Below are 10,277 nucleotides of genomic sequence, written 5' to 3'. Positions count from 1 at the left end.
TCTCTACATTACTGGGTGCTCATCATAATTGTACTCTTTAATCCCCATCACCTATTTCACCCATCCCCACCCACCCACCTTCCTTTTGGTAACCATTACTTTGTTCTCTATAGTTAAGAGTCTATTTCTTGGTTTCTCTCTATTTTTTTTCCTTTGCTCATTTGTTTTGTTTCTTAAATCCCACATATGAGTGAAATCAAATGGTATTTGCCTTTCTCTGACTTATTTCGCTTAACATTATACTCTCTAGCTCCATCCATGTTGTTGCAAGGTTTCATTCTTTTTTTGTGGCTGAATAATATTCCAGTGTGTGTGTGTGTGTGTGTGTGTGTGTATCTCACATCTTCTTTAACCTTGGTTCCACATCTTGCCTATTATAAATAATGCTGCTATAAACATAGGAGTGTATTTATCCCTTTGAATTACTGTTTTTGTATTTTGGGATAAATACAAAGTAGTGCAATTACTGGATTGTTGGGTAGTTCTATCTTTAATGTTTTGAGGACCTTCCATACCATTTTCCACAGTGGCTGCACCAGTTTGAATTCCCACCAAAAGTGCAAGATGGTTCCTTTTTCTCTCTATCCACACTAACACTTGTTTCTTCTGCTTTTGATTTTAGTTATTCTGACAGGTGTGAGGTGGTATATCTCATTGTAGTTTTGATTTGCATTCCCTTGATGATGAGTAATGTTGAACATCTTTTCATGTGTCTGTTGGCCATCTGAATGTCTTTGGAGAAATATCTGTTCATGTCTTCTGCCCATTTTTTTTCAAATGAAGCACTTATTTTCCCAGTCTGTCATATAGTATTAATTTTAGTAGAGAGAGGATTTTCATCACTAATATAACTTGAAGTCTGGAATTGTGATGTCTCCAGCTTTGCTTTCTTTTTCAAGTTTGCTTTGCCTACGTGGGGTCTTTTGTGGTTCCATACAAATTTTAGGATTTTCTAGCTCTGTGAGTAGTCTAATTTGCTTTGAAATTTATTGTATTCATTTCTGACTCTCTTGACTTGTAAGACTCAACTTCATGGTGTTGCATGTTTTCCTTTAGACTTTTGGAAAGATGGTCCCATTTGGCATGCATTTTAATGGCTATCTGTCCACCTGCAAGTCAGATACACTCAATCTGCTCAAAACGTACCTTCAGGGAATGCCTGGAATCTGATATATACCTTCGAGAACGTAACTTAAAATTTTGGGATCAAAAAGTATATTGATAAGTTTTGATGACCCTTAAATATGTCTCAAGATGATATAACATAGAGTCAATCTTGTGAAAAAGAGCTACATTCAAAACAAATATTTGTGCAAAACAGCCAGTTGAATGGCTTATGTGCTATTTTTATGTTATTAAACAATCTTTGTCATTACTCATGACCTTTGGGTAATTACTAAAGAGGCATAGTGGCCTCTCATGTGTTGCTTTTAAAGTAATGCTGGGGGTGGGTATGGGTGTAATAAAGGGGATTAAGAGTACACCTACTGTGATGAGTACTGAGTAATGTACAGAATTTCTGAATCACTGCATTGTATACCTGAAACTAATATAACACTGTACCTGAATTATACTTAAATAAAAAACAAAAAATAAAAAAAATAAAACTCCAAAAAATAAAATTTAACAAAACTTGAGAAGACAATTTTAATTTTATTTTGACCTATTCTTTGTTTAATTTCAGGTTTGTAGGGTAAAATCATTTGAAATTACCCAAAATAGGTCATTACTCTTTGATCACCAGACACAGATGGTACTTTGATGAAACAAATGGGTATGTGAATTTTAATTTTAAACTGTTGTAAATAAAATAGCAAAGGACAGTCAAGGCGAAAAAAAAGTACATTTCTCATTTTCAACTCATGTTTTATGTCTTTGCTGTATGATAAGCACCAAACAAGGCACTTTGACATATAGGGTGGCAAAGCTATTAGAGAAAGTTAATCCCCAACCTGATTTTGTATTCATCTACAAAGTAGGGTGTGGACTAGCTTCTAAAAATATAAATCCATATAGAATAAATTTTACTCCCTCAGGAACTATATTTTTATCAGTTGAAATGGTTGTGAACAACATAAAACATGATATATGACAATGTTTTCTGAAACATATTTGGCCTTTAATTCATTAGCTACCTTCTACTCAATTTTTGGAATTAAAGAGTAGCTATACTCAATGGCTTTATTATCTTCAGGAACCTGAGTATTCTTAAGTGACGGCCAAAGGCCCTGTAAATAAACAGGTGCTATTATAATGGAAATCATAATGTTGGAAAAGGTTCAGTTAATAGATTTGCAGTATTGGAGTCTGTAAACCCACTGCTCCATTTGAGAATGATAAAGTTACTAATAGCAACTTCTACTCATGACCTACTCTGTCCCTATGCTTTGGTAAAGCATTCCTAGGATAATGCCCTCTTTCAGCCTTGGGTCATCACCCTGCCCATTCTAACTCCAATCTGTGATGCTATTTTTATTCCTTGGCTCACTGCCCCTTAAAATAGTTGAAGCCTGTGGGCTCTATATATTAAGCTAAATGAGTCAATTTGATCATAGAAGCACTCTGAATTTAGACTCTAAAAGCCTGGATGAGCTTGTCATGTCTAGGTAACCCAACTCATGGATGCCTTACCACACTTGACAAATTAGGACCAAATTTAGCTGGCCCTAATGGGAAAGCTTGATAAACTTCTCTCCAGAATGTTCTGAAACAATAGAATACTCATGGGGTCATGCCTCTAATGATTCTGTGACTTGCTGAGAGAAGTGTCATTCCTCTTCTCTTCCCAAATGAAGGACTCAGCTTCCTTGACAACCTGCCATAATTATTCCAACTTCCATTTTCAACCATCAGCCAGCACTAACCCTTTTCTTGAATGCTAAGAAACTATAAAACTTTTACTCCTCTCTTCAGATAAGCTCTCTCCTCTTACTTCTTCACTGGACTTCAGGACACTGGGCTGGGATGGGAAGGGAGTCAGATTAAAATTTCCTTGAGTTTTACCCATGCTGTGTGATGCTGTGTGTCTGTGTGAAGTCCCACATATTTTGAGGAAAATTAATCAGTTTCTAATTCTACCTTTGTACCTAGAAAAATTTTAGTCATATCAATATAACCCTCCTTAGCCAGAATTCTTAATGGAACAACAAGCAAAACGCCTAATACTTTCCAATCAGTGCCTTATTACATACTTTAAATAAATGAATATTCCCTGAATGAATCCTAATTCTGAGGCATTTTGACAAACATATTTCAAATACTGATATCATTCAAGAATTTTTAAAATGTTTATTTTTAGAGGTTGAACAATGGTTCATTGCAGATTTTCTGATGAAACAATTAACAGTCTCAAAGATTATTTCAATAATTTTTAAAGTTAAAGCACAGATTGAATACAAATTGATTTAAATAGGCACATTTTTAAAAAGAATTGAAGAGCTTTTAAAGATCCCATTGAATGCATGTGGCATTATTCCTAGTTTTATGAAAACTGTTTCAATTAAATGAGTTCTGGCAGAAAACACCTAGTGATTATTTTCTCTAGAAACTGGTAGCACTGAAAATATTAAAAGTTATGCATTCTAATGGTTTGTATCTATGTATGCATACATGTGTGTATATGCATATGTGTGATTTCTGCTTTGCCTATTTTACTATCTAAATGATTATCCTTTCCTACTATTTCCTCTAACGCTCTTAGCTTACTTCAACAGATCTAATCACTCAGAGCTTTTCTTGTCAACCCTTTTCATACATCATTTTCTAGTTTTCAAATATTTCCAACAGTGCCTTTTATTTTGGACAAGGGCTTTAGTGAAAAAACTAAAGTATGCTAAAATAAAACTGTATTCTGTCCCAGTGCTACTCAGAATGTGCTAGAACTTTCATGCTTTCAAGCACAATGCTAGGGGAGTTTCTGGTCAGGAGTCCCCCTTCATTGCTTCTGTAAAGAGCTGGGGCTTCCAGGTGCTGATCTACAAAGTGAGGTATAGATATAATTTCTTCTATTATTGTGCACTGACTATGAAATTTAAGTGTCCCTTCACTTTGTTTCAGCTGGCAAAGGATATAAAAATTCCAGATGGAATAACATCAAAATTGGAAATATTCATTACCCATGAACCACTTAAAATATTTTCAATCCTTTCTTTTGGGCTATCCAAGATTTCAACCTCCCTTCATGATATGTGCCCAGCTCTCTTTCTTCATGAATACCTCATCCTTTAAAGCTCAGTTACACATCTGCAATTTTTCTTGTTTGTTTACTTTGGGACATCTCTGTAGATTCAGTTCACTATGGTCTCTGTTTACTAGAATAACAGCCACAAAGCACAATGGGAGTTAACTTCCTAACATAGTTTACTGTCTTACTGCCTTAAAAATATGATTTTAAGATAAAACTTATTTTTGAATCTTAACTTTGAGTAAATATTATGAAGGAAAAAAATGAATTCTTAAAAGACTTGATTCTACACACTACTTAAATGAGAAAATTTTCTGAAATTCAAACATAGCAAGCTCCATTTGCTCAGCAATGAGGTACTTGCACAAAGTTCCCCATGGCTTTTTGGTGTACAAATTTATAATAATGAAGACTACTTCTAAGGAAATAATTTGACATAAATGTTTGTTTTCTCTTTAAACTACTGCATTTAAAAAGTCATTTGAGTTGTAAACACTCAAGGATAAGCCAGTTTTAGGATCACATTATTGTGTCACAGTAACAGAAATGTGAATCACATTTATTTCTTTAATTCATGGATTCAGGTTCTCCTAAATTCTCATTTTGAGCTACTACACTCTTGATATAAGTTGTTAGGAAAATCCAAATCTTCATTCTTGGCACCAAGGTGTCAAGAAATAATGTGCTATCATGAAATCACATATAGTCAGCTGCTTTTGTATTTTGGTTAACCAGGTAGTTTGAAAATTATTATCCCACTAGCACTGCCTTCATACTTCCGAAGCAGAACTAGAGGGATTATACTGAGGTATACTTTGTGGTAGTTCTGTTGCTTCTCTATTGCCCCAGAACTAACCATGGTATTGAGGATGGATATGCAGAAATTATGCTTTTCACCAGGTAGCAGTTACCATAGGTGACCAAACACCACCTATCTATGGCGTCTATAACATATTGGGTGATGGACTAGCATGATTTTCACTACTCTAAATTTGATGAAAGTTGTACTTTTTTTCAAAATATTTCTTCCTTCCTTTCCTTTTCTTTTCTTTCTTTTTTTCCCTAAACATTAAGTTCCAACTTGTCACTTTTAGGTTAATTTCTGATTTTACAGAAATAGAAATAGTAAAAACATAAGTATTAGCAGCCAAGGTTTTTGTTGTTACATTTTGTTCTTTTTGTTTATAACTGGGGAAAACTTTTATATAATTTAATCTGGTATTGGGAAAATATTCAATGTTGTCTGATGGTCCCACTGTTGGCCAGATAAGAATTTTGATAAATCAACCAATCTGTCTTTGGGGGTTAGAATTTGACGCCTACTTTAAAGTATTTAAAAAAAACTCATTCTACAGTACATGTATACAGGAGTTCAGTCCTGTATTCAGGCTTGCAAGTGTATTATTTGGTGTTTTGTTTTTTTTTTTTTTAAACAGCTATTGCACATCTTCAGGGCTTCTGGGGGAAAAGCAAGCATCTAAGACTTTCTTCCTCCTTATCAGGAGGAAACCAGCTTAACATGGTATGAGAAAAACACAACTGGTTGTTGACTGGGGGCTTAAATGTCAAGGAACAATAACGGGTGACCTTTTCCCCTTTATCCCTGTAGTTTTCTCCAGGCATGCAGGTTGTTCAGCCTTAGTCTGGTTTATAGCATAGTCCTTAATATTTTCATTTAATAATCTAAACTTTGGTTCTTTATATGACTTTGCAAATGTGCATATAGTTTGTTGTTATTTTTTTTTTTGAAAAACCTCACTCAGGGCCAATTATTTTGAAAGTTATTTGGAAACTAACTTATTACAGGTTTCTTTACTCCATGTAATAAAATCTGAATATAGATACTGTCCAAACTGTCCAAAGAGTAATATTTGAATTCACAGTAACAAAAGTTACAAAATTTGTGCAAAAGATATTGTACACCATTGGAGTACATAGAGCTTGCTATAGTTAATTTTATATATAAAGCTGCATTTCTCATTAGAACTATTTTGTGCTACATTAAAAGTAAAGTATCTGATTTAATTTTTCCCTAACAATAAAACTGAATGCTCATTTAATCTCAGAAATTTTAAGATACAAATTGCATATTTATGATGTTTGTAAATGTAATAAATCATTGGAACCGTTTAAACACCATAATTGCTTTGGAGCTCTTCAAGTTTTCCAAGGGTCATGAAGTAAACCCGGCTGTGGCGATTACGCAGGGTAGAGGTAAAGAATAGCTTTAAAAAGAGAGAAAGAGACACCATCAGTAAATATTTAATATATTGTAACCTGATATTTGACAGATACAATTATAATTTCAATTATTCCACATCAACCAATTAAAATATTAAGCCATACTATTTACTGAACAGGATTTACAGAAAGAACAAGACTTTAAATTGGTATGGAGTCTAAATTATATATTAAAAAACAATCTTTTACCATATTCTATATAATTGTACTTCATATGGTTTAAGTAAAATTAAGTTTTGTTGTGGAATTCATCTGCTGATATTCTTGATTGGTTTTGTTTAAGGATTCCCTTTGCTTTAAAAAAATCTACTTTTAGGGCGCCTGGTTGGCTCAGTCGTTGGGCGTCTGCCTTCGGCTCGGGTCATGATCCCAGTGTCCTGGGATCGAGTCCCACATCGGACTCCCTGATCGGCGGGAAGCCTGCTTCTCCCTCTCCCTCTCCCCCGACTTGTGTTCCCTCTCTCGCTGTGTCTCTCCCTCTGTCAAATAAATAAATAAAATCTTAAAAAAAAAAAAATCTACTTTTACTCAAGTTGGCTTTACTTTTTTTTTATTATGTTATGTTAATCACCATACATTACAGCATTAGTTTTTGATGTAGTGTTCCATGATTCGCTGTTTGTGTATAACACCCAGTGCTCCATTCAATAGGTGCCCTCCTTAATACCCATTACTGGGCTAACCCATCCCCCCAACCCCCTCCCCTCTAAAACCCTCAGTTTGTTTCTCAGAGTCCATAGTCTCTCATGGTTCATCTCTCCCTCTGATTCCCCCCGCCTTCATTTCTCCCTTCCTACTATCTTCTTTTTTTTTAACATATAATGTATTATTTGTTTTAGAGGTACAGGTCTGTGATTCAACAGTCTTACACAATTCACAGAGCTTTACTTTTAATATAAGGAAATGATTAAATTATTCGATGTTGTTCACCATTGTTGCTGGTGTTTAAGTGGCCACTGAAATTTTTTACTTGTTGGGGGATTTTCTATTTCAGTGGAATGGACTGACATCAATAGATTGGTATTATGAGTTAAACTAACCAGCTTAGAGAGGAACATGTCTTATGACTATGTTCTGTGCCTTAAAGAAAATTAAAACAGAACATGAACATAAATAGCAAACAGAGGCCTCCTTGTTAGGACTAAGATTTTCCACATCCACAATGAATATACTAAGAAGGGTTTGGACATTGATGATGATGATGAAAACACTAGCTGCCCTTGACTTAACACATTTTATGTGCCAGGCACTCTGTGCCTGCTTACTATATGTGTATATGCTTACTATATACACATTATCATTAATTTTCAAAATTGTTACCAGAAGAGTTATTAATATTTTCATTTTTGAGATGAACGAGCTAAGACTCAAGAAGATTAATCAAACTTCCAGGTTCTTACACCTCATTAGGTGGCAGAGCCGGGACTCCATGCTAAGTCTATCTGACGTTGAACACTGGTTCTTCCCATGATATCCCTTCATATTGCAAACCAGGACTTTTCCTTCATGCACAATGCTTTACCCTGGTTTTTCTGATATTAATTTGAATCCTCTGCAATCTCTTCAAAATGTGGATGTTTCCTAGTTTTATTAGGATTATTTTTTCATGCTATTATTTCTCATAGTATGTAGAGACTGTAATGATTTTATACAATGCATATATTCCATTTAAACTATCTGAATTGGTTGTTAAATTGATCACATTACACAAATAATTGACAAATCTCAATATTAATTTTCTTTCCTGTAAAATGGGTTATTACTACTGCAAAATTAAAAATTGTTTTTATCAATAGTTTTCCAATTTGGGAATTATATCATAAATATATTTATGGCCAGAAAGAAAAGGATTTTCTTAATTTTCATTGCCTGCTTTATTTTTGCTATAATGGGGAGACATAAACAATACCTTGTCACCTCGGGTACACAGAAATCTCAGCTTCTTAATTGACCTGCGCTTCAGTTCACTTTCCAGAACCCTTGATTGCAAAGAGCGGACTTCGATGGCCTTTTGGCCCCATCCTGTGGTTCGCTGTGTACATTCAAAAGCTACAACAAAAATGTAAAAATCAGAAAAATACAGTTTTTTCTATTACTAATAGCAAATTATAACCACAGTCAACATTTGATTATTAAGAGGCTCATTATTACAGTTCAGGTAAACACATTCTGTTTTTCTTCCTTCTATAGTCATTTGTTCATTATGCTGCTCAGCAGTGGTATTTAAGCAGGCTATCTACTGTTACAATTGTGATCAATGTTGAATAACTAGATCTTAATTAGTTTTTGTATTCCCATTCTCTAATACCACAGAAAAAGCTAAGCATTAATTCTATCTTATTTGTAGAAAGTAAAATCTACTGACAGCCATTTTTTGTTTTCCAGTTTAGTTGAGGTAAAGCATTTCATAAGGGTTAGTGACATACATAAAAACCTGATTAACTTCAAAATTAAAACTGTTAAGAATGACTTGCTCAGATAATGACTTTAGCAACTCTAATGCGAGTCAAAGAATGACCACATTATAAACAGAACTAAACCTAATTTGATGCTGTTTAGGCTGAGTCTGACTGAGGGAATTTTATTAAGATTTTAACTTTTGGGAGAAAAGATGGTGGAGGAGTAGGGGATCCTATTTCAACTAGTCCCTGGAATTGAGCTGGCTATCTACCAGACCACTCTGAGCACCCACAAAATCAGCATGAGATGTAAGAAGATCTGGATCTCTACAAACAGAATATCACAGACGGTTGGTTTCGAGGTACGAGGTACGAAGCAGGGAGCCGTGATTCCGTGGGCAGATATTGGAGGATAAACGGCAGCAGGAGGGAGCCTGGCTGTGGGGATCCTACACCGCCAGTGAGCGACAGCCTCGCACGCTGGGGATGGGGCACAGACTCGCAGACCTGCATGGCGTCAGGAAAGGACTTTAGGGCAGCCTGGGGGACGGAAACCCAGAGCTGCGGGGTCGCGCCTGCGAACTGGGAGCGGCAGGCAGTTTTTTTTTTTTTAAGATTTTATTTATTTATTTGAGAGAGAGAATGAGATAGAGCATGAGGGGGGTAGGGTCAGAGGGAGAAGCAGACTCCCTGCCGAGCAGGGAGCCCGATGCGGGGCTAGATCCCAGGACTCCAGGATCACGACCTGAGCCGAAGGCAGTCGCTTAACCAACTGAGCCACCCAGGCGCCCGCAGCTGGCAGTTTTAGAAGCAAAAAGGGCAGAGACATGCCCGAGCTGGAGGCAGGACTGGGAGCACTGCCGAGGGGCGCACAACCCAGGCCGCTGCAGTTTATAGCAGCACAGACAGAAACGGAGACGGTGTGGCCTGGAGAGCTCACTGAAGAACAGACTGTGAACTCTCTGCTCTGAGGCAGAGGGTTGGAAACGGTCTCTTCTGCTCTGACTCTCGGAAGAGACGCGGAAAGCCACCAGAGAACAAAAGCCTAAAAAACTGGTTCCCACTGAGCCCATGCCCCGCCACAGGGGGGGCAGGGCAACTCTGCCCAAACAGGGTTGCCTGAGTAACAGCACAGCAGGCCCATCCCACAGAAGACAGGCTGAAAAAAAAAGAGGCCAGTAACCCTAAGGTCCCTAGAAAACAGGTGCATCTAGCTTGGGTTCTGGTCAATAATTTGGACTCTATACATTCCCTCAACCACCCATCAACAGAATGACTAGGAGGAGGAACACCCAAAATAGGAAAGACTCAAAGATTATGACTTATGCCGTAGATTAACAAATGGATGCAGATATAACCAAGATGTCGGAGATGGAATTCAGACTAGCAATTGTGAAGACAATAGCTAGAATGGAGAAAACGATTAATGGCAACATAGAGTCTCTAAGGGCAGG

General features: G+C 36.5%; 1 protein-coding gene across 1 annotated transcript in view; it reads right to left on the bottom strand.

The window, feature by feature from the left end:
• Positions 1 to 5,594: 5,594 nt before the first annotated feature.
• NRK (Nik related kinase) overlaps positions 5,595 to 10,277 on the bottom strand; it is a 151,108-nt gene continuing 146,425 nt past the window's right edge. The window contains exons 28-29 of the mRNA XM_064574440.1: positions 8,334 to 8,473; positions 5,595 to 6,408 (exon numbers count right to left, since the gene is read on the bottom strand). Of these exons, the coding sequence (XP_064430510.1) occupies positions 6,313 to 6,408; positions 8,334 to 8,473 (236 nt within the window). The 3' untranslated portion in view covers positions 5,595 to 6,312. The remainder of the gene's footprint in view (positions 6,409 to 8,333; positions 8,474 to 10,277) is intronic.

The sequence above is a fragment of the Mirounga angustirostris genome, unplaced genomic scaffold, assembly GCF_029215605.1.
Source record: "Mirounga angustirostris isolate CCGP_5_RB_7025 unplaced genomic scaffold, mMirAng1.0.hap1 SCAF_11, whole genome shotgun sequence".
Classification (NCBI taxonomy): domain Eukaryota; kingdom Metazoa; phylum Chordata; class Mammalia; order Carnivora; family Phocidae; genus Mirounga; species Mirounga angustirostris.
This window is presented reverse-complemented; position numbering and strand designations above follow the sequence as displayed.